At 45.5% G+C, this 21,763-nt stretch overlaps 1 protein-coding gene and 1 long non-coding RNA gene across 4 annotated transcripts in view; one reads left to right on the top strand and one right to left on the bottom strand.

Moving 5' to 3' along the window:
- Window positions 1–21,763, top strand: part of TPCN1 (two pore segment channel 1) — a 76,300-nt gene that overhangs the window by 17,445 nt on the left and 37,092 nt on the right. For 2 of the 3 annotated variants that reach the window (XM_084820444.1, XM_084820443.1), the window contains exons 2-8: window positions 7,431–7,555; window positions 8,542–8,718; window positions 10,906–11,019; window positions 15,034–15,164; window positions 18,072–18,160; window positions 19,311–19,345; window positions 19,801–19,859. In XM_084820444.1, coding sequence (XP_084676570.1) covers window positions 7,431–7,555; window positions 8,542–8,718; window positions 10,906–11,019; window positions 15,034–15,164; window positions 18,072–18,160; window positions 19,311–19,345; window positions 19,801–19,859 — 730 coding nt within the window. The remainder of the gene's footprint in view (window positions 1–7,430; window positions 7,556–8,541; window positions 8,719–10,905; window positions 11,020–15,033; window positions 15,165–18,071; window positions 18,161–19,310; window positions 19,346–19,800; window positions 19,860–21,763) is intronic. The other variant, XM_084820445.1, reaches the window with a different exon arrangement.
- LOC146336188 (uncharacterized) lies at window positions 6,302–15,145 on the bottom strand. The gene is made up of 4 exons (XR_014785805.1): window positions 14,959–15,145; window positions 14,573–14,770; window positions 8,605–8,727; window positions 6,302–7,500 (listed from the first exon to the last, which is right to left on the bottom strand). It is a non-coding gene; the product is annotated as an uncharacterized LOC146336188 (long non-coding RNA).

The following is a 21,763-nucleotide window of genomic DNA, read 5'->3' as shown; positions in this document are numbered from 1 at the left end:
CTGCCCAGGGGTCCCCGTGGGCCATTAAATTGCACCTTTGCCCTGCTTTGCATGTGAATGGGGCAGACCCATGTTTAAAGGTACAGGGCTGCTGCTACCCTGTGGTTTTAGCCCTTTTACGATAGATTTCTGTGTTCAAGTAGTTCCCCCTGCCACCACATAGGTTAGCATTCAAATACGTAATCTCCTAACACCCCCCGCCCCCGCTACATTTTCACTATGAAGTTTGACTGCAGTAAAGGGAAAGGTCCTCGGTCCAGCAATTTGGAAGTTGTAGTAGTCAAGGCCGGCCTTAGGGGTGTGAGCTGTGAGCTCTGCTGACTTGTCCCATCCCAGAAATGGCACTTTCTCCTAGTCTCCAGTTGTGCAAGCTTCCAGTTGTGCTAAGGACTGTTCCTATTAGCACAGCCGCAGCACTGAATATTGGCCTTTGTATTAGCTGGATTTTACTGTGTGTATTTTTTTTTTTTTTTGCAGTTCTGCTGAGTTTTATTTTTGACTGCTATTCCTCTGTTTTTATGTTTGTATTTTATTTACTTATTTATTGCATTTATATCCCACCTTTTTCCCTTGTGCAAGGAACCCAAGGCAGCTTACATGATCCTCCTCCTTTCTATTTTATGCTCACAACAACAACCCTGTGAGGTAGGTTGGGCTGAGGATTTGTGACTGGCCCAAAGTCACCCAGTGAGCTTTCATGGTCGAGTAGATATATATTACACAGACACATGTATATGTCCTCCATTTAACAGCACAGCTACTGACGAGGGTGGGAACTGAAGCATTCCGCTTAAATATTTATTTATTTAATTTAATGTAAATTATTTCTGTACCGCTCCACATCAAAAGATTGCAGAGTGGTGAACAGCAAGATAAAAGAATAAAACGCCAGGTTAAAACAGTTAGAACATTTTAAAAAGACAAATTTCAATAAGGCCAAATTCATATTTTTTTTTAATACTCCGCTGCTAGTCTTTCTATCTTCCTCATAAGTTTTACCTTCAGACTGACGGCATCCACGGTGGATTCAGAGCTGCCTTGTTGCTTTGCTGTTGTGCTACTTTACACCAACCTCTCCCTCTCCCTCTGTCTCTAAACACCATTTTGATGTATTGGGTTCCTTGCAAGAGGAAAAAAGGTGGGATATAAATGCAATAAATAATAATAATAACGTATGTCGCTCTGAATTTTTTATACAGTGGGGCGGCATAGAAATCTTCCAGATATCTCTGTCATAGTCCTGCTAGCTAAAGGGCAGCTTTCTAGAGCATCTAGCGCTCTAGTCTCCTGTTAGCTCTGTGTTCAGAGGAATCCTGTCTCTACTGTGCTGGAGACAGCAAGCCTGTTGTGTGATCTCTTGGACCAACCCACCGATGCATTCCCTTTTAGTACTGGGTGGAGAGAGTATATGCTGGACTCTGGTACACTTTAATTGGCAGTATTTGGAAGGCAGGAATATTCTCTCTCTCTCTCTCTCTTCCCCCCCTCCCCTGGGTTGGCAATTATTTCTGCACAGGTTTGACGAATTTCTATTTACCTTGGCTGCCACATTCTGGCAACTAAGTACTCTTATTCTTTTGTTTTGGATAGATATTCCTCTGTTTGCTTGGGGTTTTTTTTGTATATAATGATTACTTTTTTTGTCAGGGGACTGTCCATAGTTCGCTGATAGAGCATAAACTGTGCATGCAGAATGCCCCAGGTTCAATCTCAGGATTTCCAGGTAAAAGTATAAAGTTGCAGGTCATGGGGAGGACTTCTACCTAGTCCCTGGAGAGCCACTGCTAGTCAAAGCAGTAGACGATTATACTCTCTGGACAGGTGTACAAGTATCCCACATTCAGGGATACCCCTGTCTAAGGGTCCTTTGAACTTTGATCATAGTGCATCTTGGAGGAGGTGACACAATGGTTCAGAGATTTGGAACTTGTAGTCAGGGGCAGCCTTAGGGATGGGTGAGCTCTGAGCTCTGCTGACTTGTCCCATTCGGAAAGTGGTAGCTTCTCCTTCACATGTAATGGTGGAAAATCGTGGGTTACTTAACCTACGATTTGCCACAGCATGTGCCGGGTGCGGTCCACAGCCATTTTGCATATTCAACTACGGTGCTATGTGACATCCAAACCTGTTAATCGTGGGTTAAACAATCCACAGTTAGCCTAACTACTATTTGTAGGTTAACCGTAGGTTGTTTAACCCAGGATTAATCTATGGTGACTGGGTTTTGACCTCACATAGCGACCTCCGATCGGCCTGGTTTGAAGTTGAATGCCCAAAATGGCATGCGTTGCAGGGAACTGTGAGTTAATTAACCCAAGATTTGCCACCATTAGGTGTGAACTGGGTCAATGAGGCACACAGAGGGAAGCAGGGAAATTCTATTCAACACATAAGAATAAAAGATATATATACAATAGTTTCTCTTGGCTGGTTGGCAAAAGGCACTATATCAGTTCTAGAATGGAAGTGGATTACAAACACTCCTATGCATATTCAGTAAATGAAGCAAAAGGCAAAATGAATAATGCGGACATCCAGGTGCTGGGTTCAAGTGGTGGAGAGATTAGCTCAAAATATTGCTCAGCAGCTAAACTGATGATGGCTGTGCATGGAAAATTAGTCCACAGCTGTTCATTCATTCATTCCATTTCTGTACTGCCCCAAAGCCAAAGCTGTCTGGGTGGCTCAGAAGTATTAGAACCTACAGATACAAGATAATAAAGACATAATATAAAATCTTTAGCATACAAAGTGTAAAACAAATTAAAACGGCTAAAAACCAGTAAGATACAATAAGTTACAATAAGAGAACAGGACCTGATAAAACAGCAGACCAAATGCCCCATCATATGCTGTCAAATGCCTGGGAGTAGAGACGCACGTGGGGCGTCGGACTGGGTTGGACTATGGTTCTGAGGGAATTGTGGAGGTCGGGGCAAAACAAATTGAGGCTTTGATCTATTAATGAAATGTAGAAGACATCCAAACTCGATGAGATGGCTAGAAGACCTGAACAAATGGCTCTTAGTAGACTGGAGACTTCTGCACTGGGATCCATCCTGATGGAATCCCTGAAGGTGTGATAAGTTGGCTCTCTCCTCCACCCACGTTTCTTGTTGTCTATCCCATCTTCGGCTCCGTCATACTGACTGGCTGTCACTGCACGAGAGCAGTGTTGCCTAACGTTCCCTTGCATCTCAGAAGGGTCGATTCAGCCTGTTAGCCAGCTGAATATTACAAGTCAGTAAACATTTGCTTCCCCACCGCTCTTTATGACAGCATATGGAAGCCGTTCCTATTTCGAGGCCTGCCAGAACAGCTTCTAGCACTCCAAATGGATGGAAACGCGTGCGTCCCTGAACTACCCTTCCACGGGCCTTGTGTAAGCGGGACAGCTGGCTCGGATGGAGCTCTTGGGATCTGTCACGCCGGCGTGAAGGTGGCGTTGCCATCTGTGCGAGGGAACGTCCTCTCTGCAGCTTCTTCCTGTGTACTGCAAACTTTGCAAGTGCTCTTGCGGAGGGTTTGGCTTTCTGTCGGTCAGCCCCCTCTGCGACCACAGCATTCCCTAAAAGGTGACTTTAAAGGGGATATCAAGGTGTGGACTCCTGAGTGGTGCACTAGGAACATCGGAACATACAAAGCTGCCTTATACTGTGTCAGACCATTGGCCCATCTAGCCCAGTATTGTCAACACTGACTGGCAGCAGCTCTCCGGGGTTTCGGGCAGGATTCTTTCCTCGCCCTTCCTGGAGAAGCCGGGGATTGAACCTGGACCTTCTGTGTGCCAAGCATGTGCTCTGTCACACTCAGCTATGGCCCCTCCCAGGGAAGGAAGAGGCGGAATTTAATTCTTTAGGATGCAGTGTTCAAGCGACTGAAAAAAGTATTCAATCTCTGCTAAAAATATAAGAGAGCAATCCTGTGGATCCTAGGTAGCATCTGGGGGTGAGGGGTGGGGATAGAGTAATTCGGATTCCTGGATCCGGGGTTGGAGACAGGGCTTCGACCTCAGACCCAGGAGTCCAAGTTCCCCTCCCCCTCCCTTGCAGCTGGCATGGAGAGAATCGTCCCAGCTGCCCCTCCGAGGTTGCAAAAGTGATCTCGGAGGGAAGGGAAGGGGGTGTTCCCATCGGCAGGGAAGGGAGGGGACTGGGGAGGCGGGAAGGGACTGGGGAGGCCTCCTTCCCTCCCTGAAGCCTCAGCTAGATGGGTGAAATGCCCATCTAGCTGAAATGCAGAGTGGGAGGAGTGCAGCAAAGATCAGCTCCGTGCTCCTCCCGCTCTTCATAAGATGCCCGTCAGCCTCCAAATTCGGAGGCTGATGGGCATCCGGATAGGATTGTGCCCTAAGAATCTTGCTGGGTCAGATCAGTGGTCCAGCATCCTGCATAGGGGCACGAAAATAATAAGCCAGACTTCTCCCATCTTGTGCCTTCCAGATGGGTTGGGCTACCACTCCCATCATTCCCAGCCCGCAGGGTAATTGGAGTTGTAGCCCCAAACATCTTGAGAGCCCGCGGTTGGAGAAGGCTTTTCCAGCTACTGTTCTCCAGCAACTAGTATTCAATAAGGAAACAGATGTTTCTTGTGAGCACACCTTGTTATCCATCAGTGTAGCTCACTATTGTCTACTCCAAGTAGGGGTGTCGGAGAAATCTGGAATGGATTCAGATGACTTAGGATCTCTACGAATCTGACCTGCATATTCTACAATGGACTGGCTTTTTCTGAATCGTGGATTCTGTGGACGTGCGGACCATTTTTTCACTGGGGGTAGGATTCGCACTACTTTGCATTAGTGCAAATGCGCATTAGTGCTAATTCACATTAGCCAATGCGCACGTGCGCTAATGCGAATTAGTGCAAGTAGAACAAAATTCCGGTTAAAAAATCCCATTCCATCAATGTGAAACACAGATGGAACGGGCTTAACAAAATCCATACATCCCTAACTCCAAGTAGCAGCAGTTCTCTAAAGGGGATTTCCCCAGCCCTGCTACCTGAGGTCTTTTTAGTTGGAGCCAGTGACAGTGGGGATGCTGTAGCAATTAAGGCGCAATCCTATCCAGATGCCTGTCAGCTTCCAAACTCGGAGGCTGTCAGGCATCCTATGCAGAGTGGGAAGAGAGTGGAGGCGAGCTCTGCATTTTTGCTGGAGGGGCATTTTTTTAATGTAATTGACTTCAAATTCCTAGTGGAATGTATGGTATGACTATGGCAGCATTTGAGATCCCAGCTAGAGCCAGAAGAGTTATCCTTGTCTCTTTATGCACCCTTTCAGCATTCTGGTACTGAATGTATTTATTTCATTTCATTTCTGCCTAATATCTAAAGCTCTCTGGGCGGTTCACGACAATTCACAAGATTAAATACAGCATAAACATTTACACACAAAACATTTCAAAACAGTTCAAACAGTTTCAGTAAAATACTAGACCTGTTCAAACTGCTGGCATAAATGCCCCATCATATGCCATTAAATTCCTGGGAGTAGAGGACAGACTTAACCTGGGTCCGAAAAGATGACAGTGTTGGAGCCAGTGGGGAGATCATTCCATAATCAGGGGGCCACCACTGAAAAGGCCCTCTCCCTTGTTGCCACCTTCCAAGCCTCCGTTGGAGGTGGTGGCACTCGGTGAAAGGCCTCGGATGTTGATCGTAGTGTCCGGATAGGTTCAGGTTGGGAGAGGTGCTGAATAATTTGAATATCAAAATAGGTTGAATAATTTGCTATCAGAGATTGCAAGCAAAATTTGACCTCTGGGCTTACTGGAAAGCTTTGCTTCTTCCAGACTGCTTGGGATTTTCTGTGGCAGTTTCTTTGATTTTTCTTCCCAGATTTGTACTTTTTTATTAATTGCCTTGGGAATATAATCAAAGGGGGGATATAATTGAAGGGTGATTACGAAAATCATAGAATCATAGAATAGTAGGGTTGGAAGGGGCCTAGAAGACCATCGAGTCCAACCCCTTGCTCAGTGCAGGAATCCAAGTCAGAGCATCCCTGACAGGTGGCTGTCCAGCCTCATCTTGAATGCCTCCAGTGCGGGAGAGCCCACCACCTCCCTAGGTAATTGGTTCTATTGTCGTATTGCTCTAATAGTCAGGAAGTTTTTCCTGATGTTCAGCCGGAATCTGGCTTCCTGTAACAAATACTTTAAATAACTAATAAGAAGAACTAATGCAGGAATACCATGCCAGATATTGGCACTTCCTGGAATATCGAAGGGTCCTAACTGTGTAGAGTGTACTGCTGTGTGTCTCATTTACCATAAACACAGTGACTGACTCTGGAAATGAGATATTTATTTGTATGTTTATTTGATTTATCCAGTTTTTATACTGCCCTTTGGCATACAATTATCAGCACAGTTTACAAAAATTAAAAATGGAATAAAGATACAATAAAACATCAGCAAAATCATAATAAAACAGCAGGACAAAAGCAGCATTAAAAAGCCATGCTAAAAACTCATTTGGATGTGAAACACCTCCCTGGGAGTGAATTCCTCAGACCGGGTACCATAACAGACAAGACCCTCTTCCCAGCCGTGACCTGTCTCACCTCAGAGGGATAGATTATCCGGAGAAGGGCTTTTGACAATGGCAACATTGCATAGGCAGGTTGATAAGGATGCATAAGCGGTCCTTCTGGTACCCTGGTCCCAAGCTCTGTACAGCAGGGGTGAGGAACCTCTTTCAGCCTGAGAGCTGAATTCCATTTCGGAGAAACTCTCAGGCCGCATTCCAGTTGCATGTAGTACCACAGGCAAAGGGGGGGCCGCCAAAGTTATGGAATCTAAGAAACCGGCTTCTTCAAAACCTGTGATTCTCAGGAAGTCAAATCTTATATCAGATATGCTCAGCCCCAAGAACAATGTTTGAATTTAATATACACCTATCACGATAAGCTGAATGCCGTCATCACATTTGGGGCTTTTCAAATTTCTGGTCCAAAATGCTACATTAAACAACAAAAAAAAGTGTCTTGGTTTTAACGTTGAAGAAGTGATAGTATTTCTCTGCGGATCAGGATAGAAAGCAACTGAAACAGCAGAACTTCTTTCTGGGCGTCATTTCTGGTTCCTCTCTTCCTCAAACCCTGCCTCAGGGGATAATGGGAAGAACATGTGTTTGGTTCACTTGTGCGTACTTATGGTGCTTTGACAGAGGGCTCCTAATGCTACCAAGCAAAGGACATTCTGTGGCTCTTCTGTCTTCCCTTAATGGATTTTTGTTGTGGAAGGAAGCGGTGGGAAAACACAGGATGGGTACAAGTTGAAGATGATGTAGTCTGGATGCTGGATAAAATTCTGTGAATGAGGCAGACGATTGCATGACAAAAGGCTCATCTGGCCGCAACCTTGGGCTTAATTTGTGTAGATGAGAATACATGAGTTTTCTCACACTCTTTCCCTTCACCGCAGATGGAGGCAGCTATGATGCGGTCAACGATACGCCTAGCCCAGCCGCTGGGGATTGCTATCCTCGACGGAGCTGTGGAAGACACAACTGGGAAATGAACTATCAAGAGTCAGCGATCTACCTTCAGGTGGGCCTTTTTCTTGGCATTACAGAAGCATCCTGGAAGAGAAAGGGGTGTGTAGCATAAAATAATAGGAGGGAAAGCTGGGGAACTGAATCACATAAGCACTAGACATGCAACCTTACTTCTAGTGGCCCTAACCAAATCTGCTGTTTCCCTTTAGCTGCTTTTGCTCTTTGTTCCTGCAAGGAAAACTTCTGAGTCATGCTGCATTTGTCATTAGGATATATATTATTCTTAATGGGACTGTTTACACAACACGCTAACCCACACTCAGTGGTTGAGTGTGGATTGTTGAACTGTGGGTTGTTTGTTGAACTGTGGGTTGGTGTGTTGTCCGAACCCAGGACATTTTCCGCAGTGTGGCTTGTTAACCACGCTGAACAACCCAACAACAAACCATGGGTTCTCAAGGTGGCTTGTTTGAGAAAAATAAGCCACACTGCATGGTTAACAAGCCAACCTTCAGAAAATGTCCTGGGTTCAGACGATACGCGAACCCACAGTTCAACGAACGACCCACGGTTCAACAACAACCCACACTTAACTACTGATAATGGGTTGACGTGTTGTGCAAACTCAGTCAATATATACTTGTGTAAGCTAAAGAAGATATTCACAAGTTTAAAGTTTCAAATAATGCTGGTTTTAGGAGATTGTTCATAGAAATCTGGCTGTGGATCCAGTGGTACAAGTTACTCAGGAGTGGGTTGCTCCTCCTACTTTGCTTTGTAGGCAGAGCTATGCAAATGACTTCTTGCTTGGTCCCCTTCACGGGAAGGATCCCCCAGTTGCCACCTTTGGTCCTGCCTCCTTTTTTATTGATGTGTCAGAAACGACACCTTTTCTCCCGTCCAAGATAGACTCTCTCATTACTTTTCAACGGGAGGAGCAATACGCATAATGTCGCTTGTACTGTATTAGATCCCCTGTCTATGGCTTATCTGTATGTATGGCTTCATGTTGTGTTTTCTTAAAAAATCCTAAATCAGGAAGGAGAAAACAATGATAAATTCTTCACGCACCCCAAGGATGCCAAGGCGTTGGCTGCCTACCTCTTTGTACACAACCATCTCTTCTACCTAATGGAGTTGATCACAGCACTTCTGCTCCTGCTGCTTTCCCTCTGTGAGGCACCCGCAGTTCCCATGCTCCGGCTCGGCATTTATGTACGTACTCTGGCAACAGGATGGATAAGGGACTTCAGTGGACCAGGGCAGAATGCTGAAATGAGGCTACACAATGAGAAAGGCAGATTATCTTCAAACCAGGGGCACGGCGGTGACGTTTGGGTGATATAGTACCCTCGTGGGTGTGGGAAATGAAAGACCTTTCCCGTTATGGGCTCCACAGTCCCATGTATAAAGCCGTGTGAAAGACACGGTTCCATGTGTATCTGACCAAGATGGCTGGATTGCCAGAAAAAAATTTGACTGATGCTTTTTTTGCTGAGTACTTACAAAGTAGCATTAAGCTAAGTTTTTTTTTTTATCACAAATAGGAAATAGCAAGTTTATTTATTATTTATTTACAGCATTTGTATTCCGCTCCACATCTAAACAGATTCTGGAGTGGTAAACAACAAGAGATAAAATGGACAAAAGATAAGAAGAATGAAACATGATATTAAAATTATTTTTTAAAAAACACTGTGCCAATAAAACCGAGGCTGGTTAACCAAGGAAGGCTTCCTGGAAAAGAGCTGTTTTCAGGAGGCGCCCAAAACAACCCAGTGTTGGTGCCTGCCTGACCTCCAGAGGCAGGGAGTTCCATAGGAAAGGGGCCACCACACTGAAGGCTCTTCTCCAGGTGGACTTCAGTCGGGCCATAGGTCCAGTGTAACCACCAGGAGCAAGCCCTCTGATGACCTCAGTGATTGGGCAAGTTGGTAAGGAAGAAGGTATCTCAGGTATCCTGGTCACAAGTTGTGTAGGGCTTTGTACACTAGTACCAAAACCTTAAACCTGGCCTGATAGCGAATAGGCAGCCAGTGCAGTTCCCTCAGCAAAGGAGTTTCACACTGAAAAGGGGCAGCTCCCGACAACAGCTGATCAGCTGCGTTAATAATGGAGACAGTCATAATCGACTGGTATTTATAACATGCTTTTGATGTCTCAGTGAACAGCGTTCTTTTGGATTTGTTTGGATAACTTTGATGTGCTTTAAGGCAATTCTTTGATGTGCAATAAGAAAGTGACTAACACAAGTAAGAAAAATGTTTTGCACAGTGATAGTTTTAGGGCCAGGCCATCAAACTCTCACCAGTATGGTCATTAAGGATAATTGCTTAGTACTCTTAATCCGGCCATTCCCCAGGTTTTAAGAATAGCACCCACTATCAAGAGTTGGGATCAAATTAAATGTGATGTCAAATGCCTCTTTGCCTTTAACATGCACGTTTTTTAAACAAATGCAAGTACCAGCTGCTGGGAGTTGGTACTTTTTGGAATTTCAACAGGTGGGGAGGGGGAGTTTAACCATTTCTTTCCTGGCTGTGGTCCTGAAGAAAATCACTCCTCTGAGCTTTTCTCCCAATGCAAATAGCAGTGTCAGAGGAGCAATTTTTATCAGAAGCACAGCAGAGGGGAAAAGGGTTAATCTCCCTTCCCCACTTGCTGTGATCCTGATAATTATCAACATCTTCCCCCACCCCACGGCTGCTTTTTTATTTGATTTATTTATTACATTTCTATGCCACCCAATAGCAAAAGCTCTCTGGGTGGTTCACAAAAATTAAAACCACAAGTACTGCATAAAAATAATATAAATATAAAAGCTTAGAACTACAGTATAAAGTATAACCGGCACAGAACCTAGCAGCAATGCAGAGATTTAAAATACAATAACAAATTTAAGACAGCAGAGTAAAAGACTAGAATGCTAAAATGCTAAAATTCCTGGGCAAATAAAAAAGTCTTCACCTGGTACCAGAAAGAGTACAATGTAGGCTCCAGGTGAACCTCTCTAGGGAGGTCATTCCACAGCCAGGGTGCCACAGCAGAAAAGGCCCTTTTCCTGGTAGCCACCTGCCTCACTTCCTTTGGCAGGAGCTCCCGGAAAAGGACCCCTGAAGATGGGCAGGTACATATGGGAGTTTTAATGCTGTTTGCATTAAAAAAAAACCCTCTGCATGCTAACTGCAAAGATGCAATTAATATTGACCCTTAAAGTTAAAAGAGTGGTTCATTTTGCGAGTGTATCCATGTGCTGTTGTGGGTGTGGGAGAACAGAACAGACCTCAACAGGATTCTGGATTGCTATTTGAGCACTGCATTTTTATGAACTGAATTGGTGTGGGGAGAGAAGAAAAGCAGATGTTAAACAGATAATCTTTTTGCGTGCCTGTCTGATTACAGATCCATGCAACTCTGGAGCTGCTTGCCTTGACGGTCGTGGTTTTTGAGCTCTCTATGAAAATGAGATGGTTGGGCTTCCAAACCTATATTCGGCACAAAAGGACTATGGTCAAGGTGAGCGGCTGCCAACCCTCTTGCCTACTTGATCTGCACTGTTGTAGGAGCTAAAGAACTAGATTGACAGTGCAGTCCTTTTTTCAGTCTTTTTTTTCCATGAAATTTTTCCCCATTAACTTTTCTCACATGAAAATATTCTAGAATTTTTTCCCATGCAATTGTTTTCATACAAAAAAATTCTAGAATTTTTCCCCATGACTTTTTCCCCATGAATTTTTTTTCAGGCATTTTTCCCATGAAATTTTTTCCCCATGAAATTTTTTCCCATGAAATTTTTTTCCCATGAAAAAATTCTAGAATTTCTCCCATGAATTTTTTTTAGTCTTTTTTTCCATGACATTTTATTTTACTTTGAAAAAAAGTTAACAAAATGAAGGCAACAACAAGAAGAACATACATAATAATAAATCAAGATCACTAAAGAAACAAAGGAATTCAGTAATTGCAATTATTAGTGTATAACTGGCATGCCTATGGAACATCTACAGTGAACCAGCCTAAATAGGAGCTCAGTACCTAAAGAAAGAGTAAAAATACAATGGGGAGAGCAATCCTATGGCCCTTAGAGAGAGTTGGGTGTGTATGTAGGATAATTTGGATTCCTGGATCCGAGGTCGGAAACAGCACTCTGATCTTGAACTATTGAGTCCAAACTCCCCACTTCCTCCCCCTCGCAGCGGGCATGGAGAGAACTGCACCAGCCACCTCTCCGAGGTTGCAAAAGCAACCTTGGAGTGGAGGGAAAGCGGTCAGTTCTGTGGGCGGGGAGGGGACTGAGGAGGCTGGCTTACGAGGAATCCTCCGGGCCCACCAGCCTCCTTCCCTCCTGCTCTGCAGAGCCCCAGCTAGATGGCCGAAAAAGCCTACCAAGCAAAAACGCAGAGCGGGAGGAGTGCGGAGGCGAAGATCACCTTCGCGCTCCTCCCGCTCTGCATAGGATGGCTGTCATCCTCCGAGTTCGGAAGCTGATGGCCATCCCGATAGGATTGCGCCCTTATGCAACATTTAAAAGGAGCGTGTGTGAGTGTATGCTATTTTGTGTGTCTATGTGTTATTAGTCAGAAAAAATATAGGCAGCTATACTCGGCTGGAATTTGTTCGAACGTTTGAAGAGCTTCAACGTAGGAAATAAACCACGGTGCCATAATATCTTTCTTAGAGTTAGGATTCCATGCTTGCTGCACTTGCTGAGTAAATTTATACATAGTCCTCGTCTCCCAAATTTGATCAATCCACTGCTCTTTGGCTGGGTGCTTTGGCGACGTCCAGTTACACGTTATATGTGGCTTTGCAGCTGTATACAACTGCGTGAGAAGGTCTTTATGCAGGAATCCAGGATCATTTGGTTCAAACAGATGAAGAAGCCGTCCGAAGCATTTTTTTTAACTCGGAAGCAAATTCCGCTGAGTTCAGTGAGTGGACTATGGGTCGTGCACTGTACTGCAGCCTGATTTTATCTGCTGTGTCTGAGCTATGTGGTTTGGCAGTTTCGGGGGTGGGATGCTGGTGAAATATTCTGTGCCTCTTGCCCTGTGTATCTTTTTTCCTCCCTCTTCAGTTGTTGTCTCCTTGGCTTTAAACTCAGCTTATCAGATTGAGTCATTTGCACCTGCTGCTCTTTCTAACCCTACGCATATGGATGGGTTACTCCTTAGAACAGACAGATGCTTGTGATTAGCTGTCTGTCTTAAGTTTAGCCTTGCACTGTCACTCTCGGTCTCTTTTTGCTATCGTCCCTTTCTACCCTCCCAAACTACTGCGACCTTAACTTTTTTCAGTTTATTCTCAACTGATGTCCCTTCCTATTCTTTACTCGCTGGCTTCATTATTTTATCATTTCCTCTTCATTTCAGAGGGCCCCTTCAGACATAACCAGGGTTTGATCCTGGTTTGCAAAGAAGTGCAGACCATAGCGTGCCCATTTGGATGAACTGGCAAATGATGGTTTGCTGTAAACAAGGATCAGAAGTCTGGGATTGCATTTCAGTCTGCAGTTGAATTGCATGGCGGGGGGGCAGGGCGGCAGTGCACGAACCTGAAGTTCTTCAAGGATTGTTCATGTAACACCAAACCGTGGTTTGGTATTATGTTTGAACAGGCCCACTGTCTACAGTAATTTATTTAATACATTTATATCCCACGTTTTTTCCTCCTTAAGGAAGACAAGGTGGCGTACATGATCCTCCTCCTCTCCATTTTATCCTCACAACAGCAACCCTGTGAGTAGGTTGGGCTGAGAGTCTGTGACTAGCCCAAAGTCACCCAGTGAGTTTCCATGGCCAAATGGGGACTAGAACACAGATCTCCCAAATCCCAGTCCAACACTGTCGCCGCTACACCACACAGGCTCTCAGTAACGTTCTGATATCTTATATTGTTGCTAATTAAATCACTCCTTCTAACAGCAGACTCGGCTGGTGAGTGCCAACAGGATTGTAGCCAAAATGGGCCACTGAGAAACAAGAGGGAGGCATCAGCATGGTCAAGGGAACTCCAAGGCTTGCAGAAGGATAAGAAATCTTTAACAGAAAATCTGAAGGACTCCCCTGCTTCCATTGTCCAATGAGGACTGAGCATGCTCAGTAACCACTGAATGCCTCAAAATGCTGAGTGTGTGTGTGTGGGGGGGGTGGTATTTTAGCAATCCAGATGATCTCACTATTTCTATATCAGGTGATCACCTTGGCAAGATAAAATGAATGTTTGAATACGTTTACACACCTTATCTTCTAGGTAGCTGCTGCAGATAATGCTGTCTTATTTGTAACTGTTTGATCATGGTCCAGAAGAAGGGATCTTCAAAATCTTTTTATTTATTTATTTTATTTCATTTATATCCCGCCTTTTTTCCTCTTGCAAGGAACCCAAGGCGGCTTACATTATCCTCCTCCTCTCCATTGTATCCTCACAACAACAACCTTGTGAGGTAGGTTGGGCTGAGAGTCTGTGACTGGCCCAAAGTCACCCAGTGAGCTTCCATGGCCAAGTGGGGACTAGGCCTGAAAAAACTTTTTCTAGGGCAACAGACAGTAAAATAGGTAGTACAATACCTAATGGATGATAATCCATTGCCTCCTGGCCATAAATATGCAGTGGGTGGAGAGTATCTATTACCCCCACCCCCAAGTTTTAGAATAGCCTCCTCAGAGAGTCTTACCTGGCACCTACATTGTGATCTCGTCACACCAGGTGAAGAACTCCCCCCCCATTTTCCTTGGCTTTTTAGTCCTTCAGTTTTAAAAAGTGGGTTTTTTTAATCTTTGGGGTCAGGCAAAATTAGAGAACATCAAAACTAACCCAATGGAACGAGGAAACAAAGTCTCAGGATGATATGTGTATACACACACACACACACTCATTCCTTGAAATAGCCCAACATGTTTTGGCCTTGTATTTAGTGGTTAAGATGCTGAACTGCAGACTGGAAGGTCGGCAGGCCAGCAGTTCAAGACCCGAGTGCTGTGTGTCGGAGTGAGCTCCCATCTTCAGTCCCAGCTTCTGCCAACCTAGCAGTTCGAAAGCAAGAAATTGCAAGTAGATAAATAGGTACCGCTTCGGCGGGAATGGTAACAGCGTTCCGTGCACCTCGGTGTTCAGTCATGCCGGCCATATGACCACGGAAGCGTCTTCGGACAGCGCTGGCTCTTCGGCTTAGAAATGGAGATGAGCACCACACCCTAGAGTCGGACACGACTGGTTGGGGACACCTTTACCTTTACCTTTAATATATATGGGCCTTCTTCAGGGGCTAAACCAAAAATAGAAAGGGACAAGAACACATAAATATACATTTTAGAATCAAACATTTGAATTAAAAATCATTATAATAATCACACTGCAGTAATGCCTGTGTATATTTGTGAACCGCCCGGAGATCTCCAGCTATTGGGCAGTATAGAAATGTAATAAAATAAGCAAATAAACAAACAAACAAACTTTTGTGTTGCCGGTCAGATGAGGCTGAGCCCTGATAGTGCTAATTTTCCTCTTCTCCGCCATCTTTCCTTGCAGACCTGTGTTCTGTTACTGCAGTTTGTAGAGGCGATAGTTGTGTTGGTGCGCCAGACGTCCCACGTCCGGATCACGAGAGCCTTGCGGTGTATCTTCCTGGTGGACTGCCGTTACTGTGGGGCTGTCAGAAGGTTGGCTTTTATCAGGCTCTGCACGGTCGTCACGGTGCAGCTACGAATGCTCTGTCCCAATTGCCCTTCTGTACAGAATAGTATTGAGCCTGTTTTTGTTTTCTCTCGCAGGCCTAATGTTTACTGTGCAAGATAACTTGGTGTGCCGATTGGCTTGATTTCAGAACTCTGGAGTATGTAGAGCATGTTGGAAAAGTTAAAAGCGCTGCTGGAAGGGTACAAATGTGTAGCCCAGACTTTTAGGACAGTGTCAGGAAAGCTAACAAGCTCAGCACAAGCTGTTGCCACCCACTAGAAGGAAGCCTCTGATCTTGGAGGCTTCCTAGTAGGGATGGGCAAACTCACCCCCGTCCACGCCACACACTGCTCCCCGGACCCCTGCCGGCAGCTCAACCCTGTTCACTGTGCGGTCCGCATGCACCCGGTGAGTGGTGCATGGCGTCTTGCTCCTCCGCTGAGCCACCATTCTGCACAAAATGACGGCTCGGCCTTTTCCATAAAGGCCAATTTTACGTAAATGGCGGCCATAAAGAGGCTCATTTACACAACGTTACAGGCTATCTATTTAGACCATTTAGGCCTGTAATGTTGTGTACATGGGCCTCTTTACAGCCACCATTTACGTAAAATTGGCCTTTACAGAAAAGGCCGAGCCGTCATTTTGTGCGGAATAGTGTCTCGGCAGAGCAGCGGGGCCTGCCGCGCTTGCCCAACTCAATGCGTGCTGAGTCGGGCAAACGCAGCGGTCTGGAGACTCCAGTCCAGGGGGACGAGCTGTAGTAATCCACCAAGCTCGAGCCCCCAACCAGACTCTGCCACCATCCCTGCTTCCGAGTATCCTGTGTCCTGCTGGACTGCTGCCAACAGGATGGGAAGAGCGACTGAGACCATTTTCAGCTCTCCATCCTCCTTTTTAACTTTTTCCTCTAGGTGGGTCTCTGCACTTGTCCAGAGTAGTCTGTGCCGGGGGTGAAGAAGCCATAGGATTTTGCGTATATTGGCCTCTGCCCTCCCCTCCCACCAGAGCACTCCCTTTTTGACCTCTATGAGATCATCCGAGGCTGCTTTTGCGACCTCGGAAAGCAGGTGCTGCGGTCCTTTTCATGGCAGCTGTGAGGGGGAGCGGGGAGGAAATGGATTTTGGAGTCTCCCTCCCAAAGTCATAGCACCATCTATGGCTTCAGGAGGGGGAATCTGAAAAATCCTATGGTCCCTCGATACAGGGACCAAAGGATAGCACCGTAAAGGATTTTAAAGTTATTTATTTATTTATTTTATGTACTGCCCTTCCCGTGGCGCTACACAATATAATACAAAATACATCATTTATACATAGTTATAAACATCTGCCATAAAACTAAAGAGCATAACACAACATGCACAGTCTTAAGGCAGTAAGGTTCCATGGCCAAGTTACATCTCAAATATATTTGGAGGAAGAGGAAGGAGATGGTAGGCCTGTAGCCCAGTGAAATGATAACAACTGGCAAAAAAAGTGGGATGGCTCAATCCCTATTTTGTCTCTGCCTTCTCCCAAAAGGGGAACCGTGTACAATCTCGCATAAGCAGTATGAATGGTGAAGGATCAGCATTTCAGTTCAAGATTGATAGGGAGCTGTTCAGGAAACACCTTAAAGGCATCCAGGTACTCAGGGCCAGATGATTTGCATCCTCAGGAGTGGAGAACCTCTGGTCTGCGTAGGCCCCCTCCCAAGCCCCGCTCCTCTCCCAGCGGTAGAAAAGGGCAAGCTTTCCCTTGTGCAGGGAGATAAATAATTTTGGAGATAAAATCAGGGATTCTGATTTTATTCTGCGCTGGTCAGACCTCATCTGGTAACACAATGTGTAACAAGTTTCTTTTGGTCATAAAATGTGTAGCAACATTTTGTTTACCTGTGGCGGTTTTGCAAATGTTTGTGCAGACTCAGTGACTCCACCTTCCTAGATTTTGGATTTCTAGATTTCTTGTCAAGCGGCTGTTTTTTAAAAAAAATTAACCCAGAGTCAGCTGCTATCTATGCCGTACTGATGTCAAGTTAGCAATAGCTTTGATCAGAACCTTATATCATAATATAACAGGCTGATAACGAACACAGATACATACATAGCAGAACATTTCCATACTCCTGTTCATTCAAGTCTCCATAAAGACTTAATGCATGTTTGCAACAAGATGGAAACATTAGGACATGGCAGTACTGAGGGGCCCACTACAAATTGATACTGAAGTCAGAGATTTGGAGTGCAGGGCGGAAAGTCTATTTCTGGAGAAAGCTTCGTACGTCAAGCTTGCATGGAGTGCTAGATAGAGATAAAATGGGATTGTGTCTCTGTAACAAACACAATGAAAAAACAAAGGCCTTTCATCCTTGCAGTTTGTATATGCATTGCCGAGCACGTTCACACTAGCCCAGATGGAATGTTTAAAAACCCAAAGACTGCAGATCTCCATTTTGAGACTGGGTCTATGCAGGCCTCATGGCCACAACACTTGGCCAAATGTTTGGACTTTGCTGTTCCTTCCCCCACCCCCTGCTTTTTGTACCAGCTAGCTTGATGAAGAGTTCCGGAGAACTCAAAACCTTGCGTATTTTTGTGGAATTTTGGTTGGTTCTAATTAGGGATGTCTGGATTTTGTGAGATCCATCCCGTGTGTGATTTGTGGATTGTGCGGTGTCGTTCATTCCAGCCTCCGTTCGCAGATGGATCCAATTTTTCCCCATTATGCAGAAAAATACGCAAATAATTCCGTAAGCGGGTTTGCGACAATTTACGTTAGTACGTAACATTTGGCATATTGTCCCCCATTCCATTCAACTCCCTCAGGCATTCCTAATAAGGTGTGGAGAGAAATACAAGGGAGAAGGCATTCCTTTGAGTTAACTACTCATTCGATGTTTCTTTCAGAAACCTGCGACAGATCTTTCAGTCTCTTCCTCCGTTCATTGACATTCTCCTTCTCCTGCTTTTCTTCATGGTCATATTTGCTATCCTTGGTATGTACCTTTTAGAGTTTCTTGTTCATGAGCATTTTGTGTATGTGCAGTAATACTATCTTGCAATTGCTATACAATTTCAGCAAAGAAGCTAACACTGCTCACTGAAACAGTTGCTTTCAGGTGTGATGATGCAGAAGCACAGACTTCTTTTTAAATTACGCTGATATCACTCCTTCTAATAGTGAACTCTGCCAGTAAGCACTGTCGGGATTGTAGCCAAAACAGGGCTGGTAGGGGTGCTTCCAGATGGAGGGCTTCTGCTGCTACCAATGAGAAGGCGGTGTGCAGTTATTCCATCTTTTCTTTCTTACTGGATTATCTGTGGTAAGAGAAAAGATGGAAGAAACAGTGGGAAAACATGGGAGGATTAGATGTTGAAGCAAACACTGTCCAATCACCCTGTAAAATTCTGTGAATGAGGCAAGGAGATGGCACAATAAATGCCTTATCTGGGAGCACCCTGAGAAACAAGAAGGAGAAACAAGGTGTGCAGAAGTACAAAAAAATATTTTAGGGGAATAAAAAACCCTAAAGGAGCATGTGAGATACTTTGAACCCTGAAAGAACTGAGTATTAATTTTAAAAGTACATAACTCAGTGTCGGACGTGTGTGTTCATAATCCTCACCACCTCATTTCCAAGTTGTGTCTATCCACGGCTTCTACTCTTCTGTAAAAAGCAGAGCAGAGCAAAAAATGTCTGGGATTTCCTCACAGAGCATCATTGATGCTCCTTGTGAGAAATGAGCTATTACGTTCAGTGGGGCGGCTGAAAAGTTCTGAGTCGAACTAGAATCGACTGAGTCCTGGGTGTAGGGTTTAGGGTGAGAATTTTTCAGCCACCCTTCCTAGAGAGGCATGGACTGCTCAACAACCTCTGAACAAATGTTGTTGGGTATTTGCCAAGATGAAAACAGGCTGGGATGGGGGGGGTGCAGAAGAGGGTGGAGGTGGGATGTTTCCTTTCCACTGAGTCCGAAAATTGCACAGCCCAGCTAGCTGAGACACTGAGGAGGCAGAACAATGACTGCATAACATTGGTCCTACGTACTTGTCAGTTAGTTGAATGCCCCCCCTTTGTGCCCCCTTTATCATTTTGTTGCTTATTTTTTCCCCTCTCCCTCTTCCCCCCACCCTCATTTCTCTAGGCTTTTATTTGTTCTCTCCTAACAAATCTGACCCTGTAAGTAAACCGTAAATTCTCGGACTCTTTCATGTTGGCTATTCGGGGATTCTTGGCAAAGCATAATTTGGGCACTTTAAGGTGGCTACTGCCTCTGTCTCTTGGCTGGCTGCCCCAGCGGAGGTGGGGTGGGGGTGGGGGGAGAGCAAGGGCAGGGCTCCTGCACGCCCAGGTTCCGACTTCCGCCTGTGGCTAGATGAGAGCAGCAGCAGCAGGGAGGGAAGCTGTGACTGCTGATTCCGCATTTCGGAAGGTGGTTTCCCTGCAGTTTGTCTACCCCCCCCCCCTTTAACCAGTGGGGATGATTGTAAGTGCAGCCTCTATAGGCATCTGCAAGATGGGGGACAAAGCAAGCCATTTAAAGTGATGTGATCTCTACGAACTGGGACAATTGGGGCGTTGTGTGTGACAACCAGCAACAGTTCCCTTTTCTCACCCGTGTTTTCCTTCTGCAGTATTTCAACACCTTAGAGAGCAGCATTGTGAATCTCTTTGTTCTCCTGACTACTGCAAAGTAAGCCCCCTCAAGCTTGAGAAACACTAAGGTGGATTCTAGACGTGACCTTTTAAACAGCCAGCCCTATCCTAAACACCGTTACTCAGAAGTAAACCCCATCGTGCTCAGCGGGGCTTACTTCCTAGCAAATAGGAGTTTGCTTTATTTGTTGCTTTAGATCCCTTTTGTTTGGTACGGAAGCAGCATATACATGCTAATATAAATAAATAAAATATGGTTAGGAAGGGCAACCTAAGTGGTAAAAGACATTCAGAGACTACCGTAAATTCAAACAAGAACATAATATAGGACTTTTAGAACCCTGGGGAGAGCAGTCCTATGGCCCATCGACAGACTCTGAGGGGCCATAGGATAGTTTGGATTCCCGGATCCAAGGTCGGAGACACTGTTCCGACCTTGGACGGGGGAGTCTGAGCTCCCCTCCCCCTTGCAGCCGGTGTGGAGAGAACCGCGCCGGCTGCCTCTCTGAGCGGGCAAAAGCGACCTCGGAAAGGAGGGAAAGGGGGCGGTTCCATGGGCAGGGAGAGGAGGAGACCAGGGAGGCTGTCTCATGAAGAATCCTCTGGCTTCCCCAGCCTCCTCCCCTCCTGCTCTGCAGAGCCCCAGCTAGACAGGCAAAAAGGCCCTTCTAGCAAAAATGAAGAGTGGGAGGAGCGTGGAGGCGGCGATCACCTCCACTCTCCTCCCGCTCTGCGTAGGGTGGCCGTCAGCTTCCGACTCTGCTTTGTAAAACAGTCTAGAGCAGGAGCGTGAAATCTGTGGCCCTCCAGATGTTTTGGTCTACAGTTCCCATGATCCCTCACCATTGGTATGCTGGCTAGGGCTGGTGGCAGTTGAGGGCCAAAACGTCTGGAGGGCCACCCCTGGTCTAGAGTATTTGGAGTTGTCGCTAAAACAGAGGCCCAAAGGATAGTCTGAGGACACATGACTTTTAACTATTCAAGGGCACAACCCTACGCACATTTAGACAGTCAAAAATCCTACAACTCCCAGCATTCCTCAGCCAGCCATGCTGGCTGGGGAATGCTGGGAGTTGTAGGACTTTTGTCTGCTTAAACATGCGTAGGATTGCACGCTAAATAAAAGCAGGCTTGAGGGTGGCCAGTGTTTGGATGGGAAACTGCATAGAGGTTTGTATAATATCTTAAAGAAAGAAGGGCTTGATGCAAATGCAATAAATGCATGTTTTTATTTTTGTTTTGAGATATTGGGAGAAAGTTCTAGATATGGGATTGAAGCTGTGCCTCTGATCCTATCAGCTGGGTACTTAAGAAAGAGACTGGACTAATGGAGAATGGGAAATCTGTTCCTTCCACCCTCTCCTCAGCCCATGGGGAATCTTGAGCACTGTAGCGGTACTGGGCCCCATTTCTTTTTTATGAAAGATGGAAACTGACGCCCAAGCTGCTTAAATGTCTGAAACTGATCAGGTTTTTTTAAAATCGGTCACAACAGGAATGTGGTGCTTACCCTTGCAGCATTTTGGACTCCTGTGAGTTGTGGTTAGGAGCACAGTGTGTTGGGCATAGAGGTGCATTCTGCATGACGGCGAATAAGCTGCTCTGTGAGTTTCTCTGTGGGCCTTGTGAACGCTTAATATTAAGGCCAATTTTCAAAGGAACTCTTCCAGTGCGTGGCAAGATATGGCCTTGATTCTGTGCCATGAAAGCCCTATTCTGTCTGTCTGTCTGTCTTCTATCTAGTTAGAGGCCAGGTTTGTATGATCCGTGGGGGAAACAATGCAGCACCGGTTGTTTCCTCCGCCCCAGTGCATGCCGGTCATGCGACCGGGTGTCACAACTCCCTTGGCCCCCTCTATCCTTAAGCACTCACAAACAACACAAGAGAGAGCCTTCAGTCTCACGCCTTTAATTCGTTCTTCACAGGTTCATTACAGATGC

This window comes from Heloderma suspectum, chromosome 13, assembly GCF_057233095.1.
Source record: "Heloderma suspectum isolate Gila_16-S chromosome 13, 16-S_ref, whole genome shotgun sequence".
NCBI classification, from domain to species: domain Eukaryota; kingdom Metazoa; phylum Chordata; class Lepidosauria; order Squamata; family Helodermatidae; genus Heloderma; species Heloderma suspectum.
The sequence above is the reverse complement of the archived record's forward strand: the minus strand, read 5'-3'. Positions and strand labels throughout refer to the sequence as shown.